The sequence below is a fragment of the Thunnus thynnus genome, chromosome 4 (assembly GCF_963924715.1).
Source record: "Thunnus thynnus chromosome 4, fThuThy2.1, whole genome shotgun sequence".
Taxonomy (NCBI): Eukaryota; Metazoa; Chordata; class Actinopteri; order Scombriformes; family Scombridae; genus Thunnus; species Thunnus thynnus.
The window spans coordinates 31296376-31316858 of NC_089520.1; the positions used below are offsets into that span (position 1 = coordinate 31296376).

Here is a 20483-nt window from a genome sequence, read left to right on the forward strand (position 1 = left end):
ATTGTTATTTATATTTTTATTAAAAATGACAAATAATATTTGAACTGCTTTCAGCCAACTACAGACTGTAAAAAATGATGGACATAGCCACCGTGACGTCACCCATTAGTTTGTGGAGTCCCGTTTTGAAGCCTCAAGTTTGCATTTTGACCATCACCATCTTGGATTTCTGGAGCCAGAAGTGACCATATTTGGAGGGTTGAGCTGACCCTAAAGCTAGCTGCTAGCTGGTTAGCACGGTGCATTTACAGTCTATGGTTAACTGTGAAAATGATAATGCCAATTTTTGCTAGTAAAAAGGCTCAAAACCATTAAAACAAAATGTACTCACTGGAAAAAACAGCCGACTCCTTTGAGGGTCTTTTTGTTCAACCAAACATTGAACAAGACTTTTTTAGACAACAACAATGTTACAGTTAACTTTCATGAACTGAAAAAACACTGATATAGTAACACCTAAGGCAACGCCTATACTCTGAATCTGGGGTAATGCCATGGTTACATTACATAACCCACATTGTCACTGTGGTAGCAACTTGCCTGTGACAGCACCCACCTGTCACTCAAAGTAGCCACACCCTTAATTATGCATAACTTTAAGCCTTAATAAAATTTAAACAGGTGAGTCATGTAAAAATTCATAACCTTTGCAGTCAACTGTTTTTTGTTTTTGTTTTTGTTTTTGTTTTTTGTTTCATTTTAACATGGGGGTCTATGGGGATTGATTTGCTTTTGGAGCCAGCCTCAAGTGGCCATTCGAGGAACTGTAGTTTTTGGCACTTCCACGTTGGCTTCCTTTTTCTGCTCCATTCCCAACTGAGAGGTTAGCTACTTCCACTGACATTTTAACTGGTGTCACTGCTCACATACCAACTGACACTTGATCTACCTTAGCACTTCAACTTTTTGTCGCTTTTATTGTTCACTATTAAACTCACATTCCAATTGCTTTCATGTCTTATTCTTTAAATATGTTCAGTGCTTACCTGTCAAATGGCATTTCAACAAAGCAACTAACAGTTCAGCTCCTTTCACCTCTTACTGGTCTCGGATGACAGTTCACATGCTTTCAGCCACTTTCAGTGCTTACAAACAAACTGACCTACACGGTTTAAAGTGAAATTTCACTTGTTGTCATTGATTACACTTAAACTGATTTCAGATGATTTGTGCTGCTTCAGGGTGACCTTTTCATTTCATCCTTATTAACCATGTTTTCACACACATAAATGAAAGGGTAATCAAAGACTGTGTATTTTCTGTTTTTCCTGACCTCCGTTTTTCTCTGTTGACTTCTGTGCTCTTGAAGGTTGAAGAGTATATAGTATGAAATGCATTCTGCTGCAACACCAGATGATTAAATTAAGGATGACTGCAGAGATAGTTTAGAGAGTACTATTGATGACATTCGTTTTGTGCATTCATTTGTGAAACTTTGTGTCTTTATAATTACATATCTTGCAGCACCAAGTCAGCCCCCAGGGAATATTGAGTGGAACTTGACCAACTCTAAGATCTCTCTAAATTGGGAACATGTCAAGGCGATGGAAAATGAGTCTGAGGTGACAGGATACAAGGTGAGTTTGTTTGAGTAATAGCAGAAACTCCAGAACTGGGGAAACAAATAGAGCCACAGCAGCTGTCATCCCAATAAATGTCTTTCTCATTGCAGTGGAAAGATAGACCTCAGCACTCCAGTGCTACATTATGGATTGTCCCTGTCTGCCCTTTCAAAATTAAAAGATCTGTTCCAGGTGATAAAATGAAAGGTGTCATGCCACAGAGGGAATTCAGCATCATATTTGATCCACTTTGCATACTTGTGTAGAAAACCCACTGTTTTTTATAATGCTTTCCACAAATATACATACATACATATATATATATATATTTTATACTCTTTAGGGATATGCGCCCTGCTCATTTTAATGATAAGCCTTTTGTGGAACTCTGTTGTAAGGGAGCGCGCAGTGCATGTGGACAGGAATGGTTTCATAATTTGACAAAGGCAATAATGTGAATGAAAAGTGAAAATTTCTTACAGATTGTTCACATTTTTAAAACTGAATTCTCTCAATTCTCTCCATGCCACATGTAAAAATGATCTCTGAGGTCCTGTTTTGAAGTGATGTTCCTCCATATTGAGTCACTGGGAACAAACCACCACCTCATAAGGCACTTACATTTTGAGTTCATTACTTCCTTTAGAGAGAGACTGTAAATGCATAACTAGAACTTGGCTGCATACACTTCTTCCACTTTTGCGTTCCTGATTTGTTTTTCACACACTAATCCAATATCTTGAATGAAGTCATTCATCTGTCTGCTGAGAGGTCACAAAGGTTTAATTTCTGACTGTTGCGGCTGAAGTAAAATATGTAAACTCAGGATCCACACTCCATACCAGGTTGTGTATCGTCAGAACTGGCATGGCAGGACTACTGTACTGGAAACCAATAAGACCAATGTGGAGCTGCAAATCCCCTCTGGAGAGGACTACCTCATTGAGATCAAAGCTCTGACCGAGGGGGGTGATGGCACCAGCAGTGGCCCCATCCGCATACCAAAGATGTCCAGTAAGTTTCCAGTAGTCTGCAGCATGAAAATGAGTAGAGTTGGAATTAAGCAGAGGAGCAGTGGGATGGGAGCACTGTGTGTAACTAATCCCTTGTGTGACTGATACTGTTTATCAGCTTCACTGAGCTTGAACAAAGGCTTCAGAATACACATAAAAATTGAAATAACACTGCAGCATATGGCCAAGAAGAAGAAACAAAATGTAGACAGTTACCTCCACCAAGAAGGTGATGTTTTCAGTCCTGTTTGTTCGTCTGTTAACAAGATATCTCAAAAATTACCACAAAAAACAGAGTTCAGTGACATTTGGTAGAAAGATTTACAATAGTCCAAGGAAAAAGCTATTAGATTTTGATGTGGATAGTGCAACCATGTGGCCACTTATGAAGCACTTTACATTTTTGTTAATTACTTCTGAACTGTGAAGTGTTTAAGAAAAATATTACTTATTATTATTTATTATTTTATTTATTATTATTTAAGTTCCCTGGTCGCCAAATAGGTCACGTTCTTTTCCATTTACATGGATGAATGTGAATTTTTTGCAAAAATGAAGCAATGCCGATGAGCTAGTTCAGGCAGCCCAACTTGAGCTACCATTCCACTCACATGCCATACTCCCCTCACTGTAACATATATCCAACGCACTCTTATGATCATGGCGGTGTATTTAAAGGTGTAGTGTGTAGTATGTTTTAATTAGTGTGTAATCACCTAAAAATAAGAATCGTTGTGTTTTTGTTACCTTAGAATGAGCCTTTTAAATGTACATAGAGAGCAGGTCCTTTTCCATGGAGCCAGTCATGTTGCACTGCCATGTTCTACAGTAGCCCAGAACGGACAAACTAAACGCTGGCTCTAGAGAGGGCTTTTCTCATTTTTCACGGGTTTTGTGGCCACCGTAGGTTCTCCTACACGCTTGGAAGGGGAGGGGAATTCAGTTGGTTGCAATCTGCAACCTCACCCCTAGATGCCACTAAATCCTACATACTGGTCCTTTAAGCTGTCACTGCTCTGCTCACACTTTGCTGCATGCCTGCTGCCATCCTGCTCATATGCTTGCTTGCTGCTATGGCACTGCCGCTGCTGCTGTTCATATAGCATTTCAAAAGCAAACTGGCTGCATATCAGCCTGATTGTGTCGCTTTGGGGGTTTGAGGAAGGAACCATGTTTGCATTGTGAGACTGAGACTCTGATCAGCGGTAAACTATATATATTTCAGCGGCGGAGGGTGGAGCTTCGTGCTGCAGTGGTTCGGGATCACCTTTAAAGTGTTCACTCCTCGCCAGATGGCAAGGATCACTGCAGTCACCAAGCCAAGTTTACTGCTTGTGCTTACATGCATGTACATCCAAACATAGCCTGGATGTTAAAGCTCTGTTCAGTCAGTGCTCGCTGCCATTTGCTGCTGTGGGGACCAGCAGGGCTCTTCAGTGCGAGAGTTTCGCTGTTAGTGGAAAACTTGAGTGTGTTTATATTAAGTATTTGTGTGTTCTGGTACTTGGATTTAACACCCGGATATTGTAGGTTGCGTTGCTGTCTGTTATCAGACCTTTAATTTTCTTCCCTCTTTATTATCAGCCAACATCAATGTCAACATTCAAGCAGCAGCTTCTTTAGCTGGCACTGACCGCGCTTTCGTCTGTAAAATGCGGAAAAGTCACCTGGCAGATTACATCAACTGTTGCTAATTAACGTTGATTCCGTGAGTGAGATGCCAAGTGAAACTAGTCTGTTGTCTGGGTAAAGTGGGCTGTGTGAGCCACAGTCTGTGTTCAGCCAAAGATCATTTATGAGGGAAGATGTTTCCTCTGTCCGTTTTGTTATTTGTTTGCTGTCGCCATTTGACTGCATGCTCTTGTAGTTTCAACAACTCCAGCAGAGTGAGGACTCTTCTTTAGTGATACAATCTAGTCGATAACTTCACATCGATTTCAAATTGAAAGCCCCAATTTATGGATGAGAAATTTATCCCCATAATGGTTTTATATCAGGACTTCCAGTTTTCTGGTGCATGAGGCTCGTGTCAAGTGGCATGTCCCAAGTATAGGCTACAGCCATTGATGCTATGTATATTTTACGATGTATATTCAGTATCTAAAATAAATTAAATAAATACAAACAAATTTAATGAATTAATCAGATAATATTTAAAAAATGAATTAAGTGCTGTCTTTTCCAATTTGGAAAAAATACTACTGAACCTCATTCAAGCCTCAAATGACTTTGTAGGCTCAAAGCTGTTTGTCGTCAGTAATCTACAGCTGAAAGGCAAAGTATTCATGAAGTGCAATGCCTCCCCGTCCTTTGTTAAGTCCAAATGTGGAATGTTCATTGAAAATTTTCTTAGTGAATGAGTTGGCTCCTGCATCTCATTTAAACTGTATCATAATGGTTAACAAATAAATACATTAAATGCATACATATTAATTATTAATTATTAATAATAGTAATAATGATCATCTTCATCATCATCATCGTTCGTCATCATCATCATCATCATTAGCATTTTGCCCCTTAAGTAAGCATGAGCCTTAGAAGCTATCCCATAGCTGCTGTCCCTCAGTCACAGTCCTGTTGATCTGTTTGTGGCCATATCTTACTGACATTTAGTTTCTGCTCTTATGCATCTCCTGGCTACATGCTATCGGTTGCGATTTAAGTTCTGCTGCTACTGGGCTTATCTCCTGCTTCATCTGGCACGTGCTTTATGTCGCTTTCAGTTTTATTCTTTTCAGTTATGTAGAGTATTGGTTTTGCAGCGTAATTCTGGGGGGTAATCTGTACATCAGTCAGATCTAAAGCCACAGTCTTTGCTAAACTGCAGATGATCAACAAAACATGCATGTATTGTCGATCATATATCTTGCTTCAATTATGACTGAAGCATGTCTACATGTCTGAGCCTTGAATTTGGGATTTTATTATATAAAGCATAGCTCAGTGTCTCAGCCATTTGCTGCATATCAGGTGGATTGCTGGGTTTAGATTCTTCCATCTTATTTCATTAGATTGCATATTTCCCTCATGGTCTGAGGTGCTAAGCAAGGGGATGACCACATGGTGGCTGGTGCCAGGTCTACGCATAGCTGTTTCCACTAGATAGCATGTTCCCCTCGTTGCCGAGGAGCTCATGGGGAATGACCACATGACGGATGGTCTCTAGACAAGGTCAGAGCCAATAATAATCCTGTACATATTCTACATTTAAATAACAATCTACTCCACCTGAGTTGGCTGACTGAAATGAAGCAATGCCTGCAAGCTAGTTCAGTCAGCCCAACTCAAGCTGCCACCCTACTCACATGCCATAGTCCCCTCACCATAACATACAGTATATCCAATGCACCCTTATAATCATGGCAGCATATTTAAGCCGTCAGTGTTCTGCTTACACTTTGCTGCATACCTGCTGCCACACTCCTCACATGCTTACTTGTTGCGCTGCCGCTGCTGCTGCTGTTCTTTTAGCTTTTCAAAAGCCCCACCTCCACCCCAGCATCCACCTGTAGTATTGTCACTCCCCACTCCCTGCTGAGCAACGAGGTCAGAACCTAGATGCCAAACACTAATGCCGTACATATTCCACATTTAAATAATAATCCTCTCCACGTGAGTTGGCTGACTGGACTATTTTTCACCACCACTCACCATATATTTGGTAAATAATATATTTGGATGACCCTGGACAAAGCTATTGATTTGGTTGGACCTGGTTTGGTATGAACTATTTGACTTTGGTTGGTTTAACTCTTGAAAAAATGGTGATATAGAAAATTTAGCAGACGTATATATATCAAATTGTTATATATGACATGTGTATATCAACATGTATATATAACAACTATCAGCATCTCTAAAATCAGTAAAATTTGATGGCATTTAACATGTAGGTGGCATTACAGCAACATAACAAATTAACACGGCAATTAGTCTGATTCATTTAAAATGTGTACACGCCAAGCTTGTAAAGAGCCCAAAAATTCTCAGAATTTTGAGAAGATATTTTCCTGAAATCAGCATGACTATCTACCGTAATATGTTCTTTTAAGCACATTTAGATGTGTAATGCAACCCAGACAGAGGTATGAGAGATCTGGATGCTCTTATAAAAGTTTTTTATGCCTAATATTAACTTCTTTTCTTCACAGGTCTAAACTCTAAAGGAAGCATGTGTCCAGTTCCAATGAAGATGTGCTGTTTCATGATGATTTTTTTTATTTTCTATTTTCAGTTTGTAGCTTATGATGCCTTTATTTTTAGCTCTGGACATTAGAATGAACTTAGTTTATGGGTCTATTACATATGTCAAATTTGCGGAATAAGCAGCTAACTAGAACAATGTTTCTCAATCACTGGTTTGCAACCCAAAAACGGGTGATAGGACTGTTCTGACAGGTTGTCAAATGTCCACAAATCTGTAGTTGGACTGTTACTCACAGCACAGTTACAAAACATTTTCATCTGCCTATTTTCAGGACCATTGCAATCCTTCAGGATGCATGTATTTGATAAACATGGAAAGATGAATATCTTATCTTTCTTTGTGAAATGAACCTGAGCACATTCCCATGTCAAAGTTTCCCCATTCCAGTGTCTGTTTCCACCTATTTTGCCTCAACTTCCAAGTTATTTCTTGGCTTGCTGTGACCTCTTTGAATGTTACAGACCAAAAGGTACAAGTTTCACCGACTTTCAGATCCCTAACATGCTATATCAGAAGCTATATGGCTACAGGTTAGGCAACTTGGGAAAAACGTGTTCAGTCAATCTCTATTTACTACGAGTTTTCCTCATTTGAATTTAAAGAAAAATTACGGAATATTTTAAACTGGCAGATTTCCGTTATACAGTTTTGGGGAAACAAAGCCTCCTACAGTTTTCCAAATAAACTGGATTTTTACATTAATTATTTCAAATTCTTGTCTCTGAGTCCAGTTGAGGGTAATCACAGAAGGTAGCCGCCTGGAATGGCTATTATGGATAACTGCATACTATGCAGTTATCCATAATAGGTGGATGGCGGATGTGGTGGATGGTGGATGTAGATACCTATGCAGTGCATAGGTATCTACATCCTGGTCAATATGCTGGCTGGCCTAACTACCCTGCTGTTACATGTATAACTTGATGTGACCACCAGTCACAAGAGGTCTCGCCAAAACCATCAAAACAGACAATCTTCAAGATAAACAGTTTAATACCAGTCTGTAATCATCCATCATCCACTGAAACCAAAACCTAATGTTTTCTGTGTTGATTTTATGCAGGGAAACACTGGCTAATTTTGCTATGCTTCTTAAGCACTTATCAAGAAACACTTGGGTATGCTGCTTTATATGGAAACAAATGCAAACCCAGTTGAGAAGAATTCTTCAAAAGCTGCTTTGCCTTATCAAGTTTATATTGTTCACTTCTGTTGTCAACTAGTCTTTAAAACATACAGATTGTAATTACTTTTGCATAAGGGCAAGCTTATCAAACATAGAATGTAAAATGTCGTTTAGATATCTTGTTTATTTTATTTGTGAAAGTATGTTTTATGTGATTATGTGTGAAAAAAATTACTTCTTTGTAATGAAGAGACTGGCAAAACGATGGTGTACAAATTAAAGGACTAAAGGACAAACTAAAATCACCTACCATACAAACTTATGTTACCACCAAAATTGAAGATAAGTGAATAGAAAAGCCTTCCTCTGTAAGAATTGTTTTGTGTATTTAACACGCCTTTTATATATAAAAGGAAAACACTAGTATGCACCATACAGAATGCTAAAAAAAATGTATGAGATCATCAAAGAAGCAAAATTTGCCTTCCAGCAATTTTAGGCCATATAACAATTGAATTATCCCTTCAAAAGTGACAGAAATTCATATTTTGGAGATATGTAGTCAGAAAGAGACATATTTCACTGATGCAACATAATTTGGTTGGTTTTCAGTTAAGTGTCACCTTGATACAATGCTACAAAGGTATAAGAGAAAAAGTTCACAAAAGTTAGTGATGTTCAGTGACAAAATGTAAAGACATGCTAATGTAATATTATGAACTTCAGATTTGTTTGCTATGCACATCTTTTATTTTAAATCGTTTGATGCCTTTTTGTTATTTTGTAGTTTCAACACATCTGTGACTTTTTTAGGACAACACACATTTGTCCTAAAGAGGAGACACAAGTGTTTAAGAGTGTGGAACTCTGTTTCACTCATGCTTATTTGTGTGCTTTATTTTTTATTTTAAATTAAATTAAGTGCTATTCATTTATTATATATCATCATTATTTGATTCTTATATGTATTCAGTGTTTCACTGTTTGAAATATGTCAATCCAAACCTCAGTGCTTTCTCATATAGAAGGGTTTGTTTTGTGCTGTTCCATGACCTAAAACCTTAAATCCCTTTACATGTTCCTATTTAATGGTTGTACTTTCTGTTGAAATATTTGATTATGATGTCTCAAATTTGTCTTTATGAAATGTATCCTGTTTCATTTATGATTAACAAGCTTTCTTTAACTGAATCTGCTATTTATTACTTTAGTAATGTAATACCATTGTATTAATATAAGATATCTCTGTGAGATGACAAGAGAATTCAATAAAAACTTCACATTGAAACCCTTTAATCAGTTGATGTTTCTTGGCTTGTTTGATTCATTCATTCATACATCTGGGGCACAGCAGATTTTTTTTTCTTTGCAACATTGGTCTCAGGTGATTTCTGCTGTACTACACAGTGTGCAGTGCAAGACTACAGAAAAATATGGTTTGTATGCTAAGTGCTCCTTATCCTTTGGGGCTACAGAATAATTGAAGTTATTTCAGTAAAAATTAGAGAAATGTTAGTCTCCATAAGTTGCTTATAAAATAAAGTTTCATCCAGACAAGATGGCTGCATTCCCAAAAATGTTGACAAAGAAGAGGAAGGCAGCATTACTTCATGCATTTCTACTCCGAATTGAAAGCAAGATGAAACAAGACCTAGTCTGCAGCCATGCTAGCAGCTCTGTGAGGCTCTAATGTGGTGCAGCTGTGCTTTGAGCCAAATGTCAATGTCAGCATGCCAACATGCTCAGAATGACAACACATACATGCTGGTGTTTGGAACCATAGACTGAAAAAAATATGGATGTAGTCACCATGACATCACCCAATGTTTGTGGACTCCCGTTTTGAAGCCTTGAGTTGGGCAATTTGACTGTTGCCATCTTGGAGTTGACCGTTGCCATCTTTGATTTTTGGAGCTACAAGTGACCATATTTGGACGAGAGGGTGAAACTAACCCTAGCACTAGTTTCTAGCTTGGTTAGCACTGGTTAGTACAGTGCATTTACTATACATGGTTAACTGTGATAATACTTATGCTAATGCTAATTTCATTAGTGAAAACCAGACCTAAAACCATTAAAACAAAATGTACTTACCAGAAAAAAACTGAAACCGACTCCTTACAGGGCCTTTTAGTACAACCAAACACTGAACAAGACTTTTTTAGGTGACCAAAATGCTACAATTAACTTTCATGAACTGAAAACACACTGTTGTAGCATTTAACACTTTTATTAATATGAAACATAACCTCATCTGGGCACCACAATCCCTTTTTGATTAGAATTTGTGAGTGCCAGAAGGAAATACTAACCCTTTAACCCTGCCTCAGGCACTGGCTGCCTTGTATCTGTGCAGGGCACAATGAAATCCGAAGAAAGCTGTGTCTTAGTCTCAGGTCATGGGTCTTCCAGCAGGATAATGACCCCAAACATACATCAAAAAGCTTCCATGAGTGGATGAGAAGAAAATGTTGGACTGTTCTGAAGTGGCCCACTATGAGTCTTGATCTGAATCCCATTGAACATCTGTGGAAAGCGCTGAAACTTGCAGTTTGGAGACAGCATCCATCAAACCTGAGAGAACCGGAGCAGTTTGCTCAAGAAGAGTGGGCTGAACTACCAGTGGAGAAGTGTAAAAACCTTATTCAAAGTTACAGAAAGCAAGCAAGAAAGAAACTGCAGTTATTGCCTCCAAAGGCTGTGCTACAAAAAATTAATTTAAGGGTACGAATATTTTTGGCCATGCCATTTTCATTTGTTTTATTGTATTAAATATGTTAAGTTGTAAATCAAAAGCAAAGTTTCAGTTATATTCAATGTGAAATAAAGAATGATGGATACCATATACTTCTGTCAGTTTCAACTTAATACAGAGAAAATGTAGTTTTTAAAAAAAAAAAAAGAAGTGGAAGGGTACCAATATTTTCAGCCACGTATGTAAATTACATAAGGATTAGACATGCAATTTACATGAAATTCAGATTTGGCTGCGATTTGCAGGTAGATTCCAGTAATATGAGTAAGAGTTCATGGCTTGGTCTGTTTAGATAAGAGAAGGGGGTTTTCTGTCCCTGTGTTGTTCTTACCGTCTCTTCTCCTGGTTCAGATGACCCCAGAGGTCATTTATGCTTTTAGTTCAGTTCATAATTTAGGTATTGGTCAGAAATGGTCTCTCAGGAGGTCTGTTCAACCTCCATTGTCTGTGTTTACTTTGGTCAGTTCGGGGTCCAGGGTGAGGCATTAAACCATGTATCTGTGGCATTCATTCACCTCCTCAGTTTGAAATTTAAGAAAGGCTGTTTTATCCGTGAAATTACACTGTGAAATAGCAGCAGCTACGCCTATACTCTGTGGATCTGGGGTTACACCATGGTTATGTTATGTAATCAACTCTGTTGTCGTGGTAGTGACTTGTCAATCACAAGTTAGCCACACCCTAAAGCATACCCTGCTTTATCATCTATTTTAGTCTAAATGGGACCAGAATTTACAAAATGAACATCATGCTGTATTGAAGAATACTTGAAACTAGTGATTAAGACCATAAACTCATTAGGAAAGAGTTAACTGAGGTTATAAATCAAGGGAGAAGTATGATCATTTTGGAGTCGCCCCATAATGGCCATTAGAAAAAATGCAGGTTTAAAGCATCACATTGGCTTCACTTTTCAGATCTGGAGCTACCTGCTTGTTTAGAGCGTATGTTTACCATGCTCATTATTTTTGTTTAACACGTTCTAATTAGTGCCAAATACAAAGTAAAACTAAGGCTGATGGTAAGTCATAAGTTTTGAAAGTGCTTGGTCATGAACCAATGTACTGGACAGATAGAAATCGACCTCATAATAGCACTAAATGAAAAGTCAGGGGATCACAAACATTATTACAATATATCCTGGAGAGGACATGAATTTCTGTACCAAATTTCACAACAAACCACCTAATACTTGGCTTCACACAAAACCACAAATGTGAGTCTTATGCATGTAGCGCTATAGGAAAAGTAAGGGATCACCCAAAGTCAATAGGATTCATCCTCTGGAGACCATGAATTTCTTTACAAAATGTAATTTATCCAATAGTTGTTGAGGTATTTCGGGCTGGACAAAAGTGGTGGACCAACACTGAAGAATACAGCAGATGGCCAGGAAAATATGGACAGTCTGTCTGTTTTGCAGCAATGTTTAGTTTTATTTATATCATAGCAGCCATACTACAGTCAAGACAGAAAAATAGTACTCCAATAATATAAAAATAAAGCCAATACAGTTCATAATATCTTTTTTGAGAGCAGCCATGTGGACCAGCAGAACTACTCAAAATGTATAACAGCTGACCAAAATTTCTGACGTGCCAAAAATATATACAGTCTAAGCAAGATGTTAAAAAATCTGAAACCTCCTTTAATTTGGTGTCACATCCCGCCTCAAGCTGAATGTCAAATGACTGATTCAAAATTATTCAGTGGCGATCAATATACGGTTAAAATCAGACTTAATCTGCATAGTGTCTGTCCATCATTAGACTGGCCTTAGAGCCAGGTAACAAAGGTACAAGAGCTGGATCACTCTTTTGTATGGATGTCAGCCTATAAAATTGCACCAATAATCACTAGTCTGTACTAATAAAGCCAGTGTTGGGTCAAAGATCAAATCTTCAAAGAAAGATTGTTGATCACAAGAAAACCACAATTTTACCAAATAAAGCACAGGTATTTCAAGAGCCTGTCTGTGTGGCTTTCAGCCTGATATGTATCACCTGGTATTTACAGAGGCATCAAAGTTATGTACACATGCTCTTAAAGTTGATATCAGCAGAAAAGATCCTGGTTGAGCCAATTAAATGTATGATGGATTAGGCAGTTTATCCCTGGCATTAGTCTAGGAAGATATAATCAGCAGTGACTTTTCTCAGAGCTCACCGGAAGCTGTCTGATCTCAGCTCATAATCTGTGTGTCATAAAAAATAGATTTACTGTAAATATGTCCAACATGGTGGGTTATATTTAGCTTTTTGAGGCTACAAATAACCATTTTCCATTACCAATTAGGAACTCTGGATTCTCATTTAGGACAAAAATAGAACAAACTTAATTTCTTTCAAAGTGAATTCTAATACTGTCATATGTATATTTACCCCACCTTGTTTGACAAATCATTTAAAATGGAGACCTGATAAGGCATGTAATTTGTCCGTGGATTGTCCGTGTCAAACATGTCAGTTCTCACCTACTGGAAATACTCCATTTGGTTTAGGCTAGGGGTGGCGCTCGGGTAGAGCATGCAGGAGGCAGGACATGACGCAAAAAGTACAGTTTGGAAATTGCAGTGTTCTGTATTTGGATGTATCCACAATATCAACAAAAGAGTGGAAAGCAATATACATACATTAATTACTTAATATATAAATGACCCTTCTTCCTCACCCTTGGATGTTTGTATTCTTCTGGTTTCTCTCCAGTAGCATGATAGAAATATCATCAACACACCCACTCGCTCACTGTGAATTCTCTAGACAATGCCTAGGAAGGGGCCAAGATGCTGTCTGTGTAACACATCTGTTGTGACATCTCCAAGAAATTCAGGTCCAAACTATGGATTTAATGGTGCTACGATCTGAAATGATGACTTTTATGCATTTCTAAGTGACACAAACCTGTCTATATGATTACCAGACTGTGGTCAAACTTCATTTGCGTGAACTAACTTATAGGAAACATGCTTACACCAAGGCTAACAAAGTTTTTTTTGCTAGCTAGCATTTGGAAAAAAAGAAATATCATATGAGCGGTCCTAAATTCACCAGCGGAAAAAGAAAAGACAAGATGGCAGCAACGCCAAACAACAAGCTCATCGTAAATTAACATTCCTATTCTGAGGTTAACAGGCTAACGTAATTAGTGCCCTCACAATCAAAATAAATCAAAGAGCAGACAAGCTAGAAAGCATGATAAATGACAATGCCAACACCATCTAGGAACTTAAAAAGTCACTAGAATTTGTACATGGAGAAATTAATGACATTAAAAAAGGAAAGAATATGCTGCTGGAAAAATATGAGAAGCAACAAAACAGCCTAACTGACAGAATGGCAGAAGTGGAATGCTACAAAAGGAGATGGTGTCTGCATCTATATGGTGTGGATGAACAAGAGGGTGAGGATGTGAAGCAGAAAGTATCCAGGATCTGCCAAAAGGTTGCCCCTGAGCTGGGAGAGAAAGCAATGGAGGGAATTGATGTTGCACACAGACTAGACAGGTGAGAGAGCACAAACACAAAACTGCGTGCAATCGTCATCCTCTTCACCCTTCGATCTGTGAGAGACTTCATCTGGAAGAAAGCAAAGAACAGCATATTCCTAAAAGAGAAGAAGTTTCATTTTGGTGTGGATCTAACAAAGATTGAGAAAGATGCCAGAGAGCTGCTTTGTGGCCAATTGTCAAAAAAGCTTGCAAGGATGGTCAGAGGGCATACTACAGTGGACCAAAGGCATTCATCAGAGAAGAGATTCCGCCTGGACAAAAACTCTCACTGAATGACCAGAGAAGGATGGTTTGCATAGCACTGCTTTGAATACTTTTATGTTTGGCTACTATGGATAACTAAGATGTTCTTAGAAATTATAGAGTAGAAATGTTCATAGGATTTCTCATTGAAGGAGTTTATTATTGATCTGCATTTTTGGTCGGGCATATCATTGAATATATGCCTCCATGGACCTCCCTTCTTTTTCTCCTTCATTTCCCAGCTGAAAACAGTATCGAGCCTGATGGGGATTACCAAGATCAACCAAGATCGGGAGAGGCTGCGTTGACCCATGTTAAGGGTGTTTTCCAAAGGTACGTTTATGCTGTTATAGTCATTGTTATGTACTATTCTTATTCAATTCTTATTCAATTATTTTTCTCCCCTCTGAAACTATTAGGCTATACCTTAAATTTATAGACTATGTTAAAGGAAAATACATAAGAAAACATCTTTATTTGTACTAAGCAACAACATTTAAAAGAATTTTATTATTTACACAGGTTATGATTTGATGTAGGAGTTGTTCATTTCTCAGCGGTAGTATTTTAATGGAGTTAATGTTAATGTCTGTTAACACAAAATGTTTATGTGACTTGGTAAAGAGGAAAGCTTTTTTTGGTTTTTTTGCTTTAACCTCTTTGTTTTGCAAAGGGGTTAAAGCAGATCTGATCTTTTTACAGGAATGTCACTCATGCCCAGATGATTTGAAACTTTGGAAGAATGAGATTTGGCTGTCACATGGCTCAAATCATTCTGCTGGAGTAGCCACCCTCAAAGATAGATTTAAAGGTAAAAATAGAATTAAGAGAGTGATTAAAAAGACCACTATATATTATATTAGGGGGTGATTTTAATATGGTTTGGTCCAATATCTATGACTGCCAATGAATTCTGAAAATAAATCACTGTTGTTATAGGATGAATGTTTTGAACATATGAAATAATCAAAATGCAACAGATAGACAATTCACCCAAACAAACAAGGACTTCACTATTCAATCAAGAATTGATTTTTGGCTGCTCTCAGCACAGCTTGAACCTAATGTGAGTGAGGTAGAAATGTCTCATGCTATTATGACAGACTACAAAGTAGTGAAACTGAGAGTGAATCTCAATGACTGGAACAATAGAGGGAATGTGGGTTATTGGAAGTTTAATAGCTCACGCCTAAAAAGTGAACAGCTGGTATCAGATATCAATTACCTCTTTGAAAAGTTTTGGAATACGGCTGCAGTAAGTAATGAATATGGAAAATATTGGGAATTTTTAAAATATGTCATTAGAAAGTTGGCCATTTTATAAGGCCAAGAAATGCGTGTGAAAAGAGATCCAGAATAGAAAAAAATATTAAAGATATTTCTGCTCTAACTTTTGATCATAATGCAAACAATGAAAACCATGCTGTGCTATCACAAATTACAGCAGGAACTGGATGTAATCTATGCAGGTAGGGTAAGAGAAGCCTTTGTGCACTCTTGACAGAAATGGTTAGAGAAGGGTGAAAAGAACAGTAGGTATTGCAGAATTAAACTTAATAACCAGACTAAAAATTGGAGACACAATCTGTGAAGATAGTAATGTCATCTCTAAGTATATAGCCAACTTCTATGCTAATCTTTATATCCCTAGTGATTCCCATGAAAGCTCTAAACTTCCAGAGAACTGCAGGTCTGCTGCAACTCTCTTCATTTAAATCACGGCTGAAGACTTTTCTGTTTGTCACTACCTTTTATTAAATCAAATCTGAGGCTTTTGATAAATATCTTACACTGAACTCTAACTTTTACTCTCCTGTTTTATCTGTCTCCTATTTTATCCTATATTAGCTTGTTTTTATTTCCAATTGAACACTTTTTACTTGTATTTAAATGTCTTTTTATATTGCCTTGTATTGCTTTTACATTCTGCCTTGATGCCTTTTATGTTTCATGTAAAGCAGTTTGAGTTGCCTTGTTGTTGAAATATGCTATACAGATAAACTTGCCTTGCCTTGCCTCTAATATTCCTTGCCTCTAACAGTGAGTATTAATTTTAGTACAGAATTCTCCAAAAAGGTAACTTTAGAGGAAATACTGTCAGGAATAAAAGATCTAAAAAACCAATATATCTCCAGTCAACGATGGGCCTACCTCTGAATTTTATAAAGTATTTGCCAACAAAGTTGCAAAGTTTTTACTTGCTGTTTATAATGAGGCTATCTGTAAGGAAGAATTACCCCCATCATTAAGGCAAGTACTTCTCATTCTAATTCCCAAAACAAAAAAAGATGCCTTACTCATTGATAACTGGAGACCAATTACACTCCTTCACATGCTCCATATTACCAAAGCGTCTAAAGACTGGCCTAAATGAAATTATTCACAAATCCCAATATGGATTCATAAGTAGCTGTCATATGTCCAATAATATTCTTCTAGTTTTTCATCAAGATTTACTTGATGGCAGTCCCTTAATTTTATTCTTGGATTTTCAAAAAGCATTTGATACAGTGTCTCACAATTTTATTTTTAATACTGTAAACTTTTTTATTAAGGCAATCAAAACCTTATACAGTGGTAACAACAGTTCTGTCAAACTGGACTACCCAGATTTGACATAAAGGAGGAATTTGCCAGGACTGTCCGATCTCTCCTTATCATTTTTTATTGGTAAGTAAAGTTCTCAATTTATAAACAACCCAACAACCTTTTAAAGGCATTATTTTTTATGGTAGACAAATAAAAATATTGCAACTAGTTGATGAAGCAAAGTCTCCCAAGACTTATCTATCATCAAACATTTTTTTTTCTGAAATATCTGGTTTAAATCTTAATTTCAATAAGTTTGAAGTTCCTGCTCTTAAAGACATTGCAGACACAGAGATATTCAGTATCCCAGTAAAAGAAACAGCAAAATATTTGGGAATTATATCACAAAGGATGATTAGAAATTGATGAATGATAATTTGGACACAGTAATTGCTTCTATTAAAAGGAAATTCAACTCTTGGTTAGCCAGAGATTTATCTCTCTATGGTTGAGTACTACTAAGCAAGGCAGAAGGTCTATCAAGCCTCTTATGTCTTTTATTCCCTTGATGTCACCAAACATAAAACCTGTTGTTTACAGAGGCTTTTTAACTTTATTTGAAATTATAAGCCTCACAAGGTAAAAAAGGAGGTTATGTCTATGTCTCTAACACAGGAAGGTCTTAATGTTTTGGATTTTTTCCTCATTCAATAATAATAGCAATTAACTGGATCAAAAGATTTCTAAAAGATCCAGATAGCATGTGTAATTTTATCCCAAAGTAAGAGGTCTTAAGTTTTTGTTAGTTTAGTTAGTTAGTTTATAAGTTGGTAAACTTCCTATCAAACTCTCCAACTTTCATAGACAAGCTATTATGTGTTGGTCCCTTATATATGTATATAATGTTTTTTTAAGGAATAATGTCAATATCACTTACAGTCTCAATGGCTGCTGCATCTGTAATAAAAAAAAACCCTATTAATTTATGCATACTCTTCAATATTATAGCTGATTAAGTAAACCTCTTGTGTGGGGTCATATATATGTTAATGTGAATGCATATGTGTTTTGTCTTTATTTTTGATATTTCTGTCATGCAACTAAATACCTTTTTTTGTTTTGGTTCTAACTCATTGTCTATATTGTATTATATCCCCTGAAAAATTGTGTTAAGATAACAAAATGCATTGTTTGAAAAATGTTTCTCAATAAAATCATTTTTAAAAACCTGCTCTATTCACACATGGGCTTGATCAGACATTACACGGACTTTGTACCAGGGAGCTGGCAGGGTAAAGTCTGTTTAATGTCTGGTCCAACTGATTTGGACATTTGCGTTCTTACATACAGCTCCTCAGGGTAATGTCTAAGTTCAGGGTTGCAGTGCATGTGTGAAAGCAGCTTATGTCAGGAATCTCAGCAACGTACATCAATATACTGCACCTCTAAGAGACTCGAGTCATTCCCACTTTACAAAACTGCTGCGCAATCTCCTTTGACTTTAAGCCTCCTGTTCTGCTGGTGCAAAATTTAGCCTTAAATATGTAAAGCAACTGGAAGAACCAGAGCTTGACTCACAGCTTGTAGCTAATCCTTTATTCATGGAAATCTCCTGAGAATGGCAGCATTCAAGAAGTTTCTTCTTTACCTTGCTGGGCTGTGCATGTTGTGTGTTTTGGAACCCCCTCTGCTCATTATCAACATATGACACCTCATGGGGGACTATCCGAGAAAACTGCTTGGGTCGCCTGATAAGCACAGAGTGATCTGTCAGGAACTTTACCCAGAGCTCTCACTTTATATGTGATTTCATCCCCATCACACACACACACACACACACACACAGCTATGTCAAATATAGAGTGGAGTGGATTGTAGGCGGGAGGTTCTGTTCATACATCCAGTTTGAAAATATGATTTGTTGTTCATATTGAAAGCGAGTTAGGGGATGGGGGGTGTGCTGACAATATTTTCTGGTATTGTCGAGGTGTAGGCTGCGAGATATGTCAGAAAGTGACAGCGTGTGGACCTGAGCTGAGCTCTAAAGTAGGGATAAAGTGGTGTGATGGACAGAAGATTGGCTGGGAATTAAAAAGACCATGAGCCCTCTCCAAGCACCATGGGACAGCTGACAGGCAGCTTGTAGAGCTCTCCTCTCAGGTTCACAGGTAAAAGGCTCTGTGTGGAAGACCACTGCTGAAGGCTCGGATTGACAAACCCTGCAGTCATCAATTTCATTCTTCACTGTGGTCTGTGGATGCCATCATTTCTTAAAGAATCTAGATATTGTTGACATTAAATAATCCTAAATCAAATGAAACTACAAACAGAGTGCGAACTACAGGGGAGCCAGGGGGAGCTTGGCTCCTCTTAGTAAAACATGAGCTCACCTGGAAATATGATTTGTGAAATTCTGGGGACTCTCAATATGACAATATGTATTTTTTCCATGCATTTCTATTGTTCTGTATCTTCATTATCATGGCTCATGCGTTAAATGAGGCTATTACTGATGTATGATTCATGCATGAGGGTTATTCATCACTTATTCACTTTAATAAAGATTCCGGCATGCATGTTATTCTTTCATAGTCCAATACAGTCTGCAATTTACTCAGCATTTCTCCAATGTCCATTACTCATTTCTCCATTTTGTAGTCAGTATACAGATGAGTCAAATAGAAAACAAGGAAGCTTACTCGCAAATTTGATGTCATTGCCTAGTTCACACCCTGACTACAAATGCTAATTTCCATAGACTCAAAGCTTCAAAGAACAATTTTGGTACATTACAGTTTTGGTCTGATTTTCGTAGTTTCGTCCATCATTTCTGACAGTAATGATAAATTTGTACTCAACAAAGTAGTTGATGAGATCTAGGAAAATAGCAACCTTACTACAAGCAAGTCTGATTGGGCAAGAAACAAGCAGTCGGACACCTCCCATGGGATGTAAAAATGTGGTGGCTGCAATATTTAGTTTTTCATAATATTTTAACCTAAAATTTAAGGAAACCCTTTCACTCATAATTTTAAGTTGAAACAACAAGTTACATTTTACAGTACACATTTAGGAGACAACATTAGCATTAACTCAGACTCATGACTCTGGTCACCTGATGAATGTTAGTCCAATATTGACTCTCTTTTTAGTTGGGTCTCAACCATAGACTGTAAAAAATATGGGCGTAGCCACCGTGACGTCACCTGTTGGTTTCTGAAGAGCAGTTTTGAAGCTCAAAGTGGGTGACTCCAGCTGTCGCCATCTTGGCAGTGCCTGACTTCGCCTAATCCCCAACTAATCCAAAATGGGCAAAGAGGTGGAGCTGAGGCGAGCCGAATGAAGCCTGTTTGCTGAAACAAGCCAACTAGCGGCTAGTGACTTGTCACTCAAAGCAGCCACATCCTTAATTATGCATAACTTTACAGCTTAAGAAAATTTAAATGGGTGAGTTATAAAAAAAATTCAACCCCCATACAGTCATGAAAGGGGAGACCAAACCCATTTTTTGTACCTACACTGTAAACATGTTTTTTTC

The 20483-nt window shown here is 37.6% G+C and overlaps 1 protein-coding gene across 2 annotated transcripts in view; it reads left to right on the top strand.

Moving 5' to 3' along the window:
• Positions 1–9192, top strand: part of LOC137182055 (contactin-4) — a 53589-nt gene extending 44397 nt beyond the window's left edge. For both annotated transcript variants that reach the window (XM_067588316.1, XM_067588315.1), the window contains 3 exons: positions 1465–1577; positions 2408–2576; positions 6730–9192. In XM_067588316.1, coding sequence (XP_067444417.1) covers positions 1465–1577; positions 2408–2576; positions 6730–6854 — 407 coding nt within the window. In that variant the 3' untranslated portion in view covers positions 6855–9192. The remainder of the gene's footprint in view (positions 1–1464; positions 1578–2407; positions 2577–6729) is intronic.
• The last annotated feature ends 11291 nt before the right edge of the window (positions 9193–20483 follow it).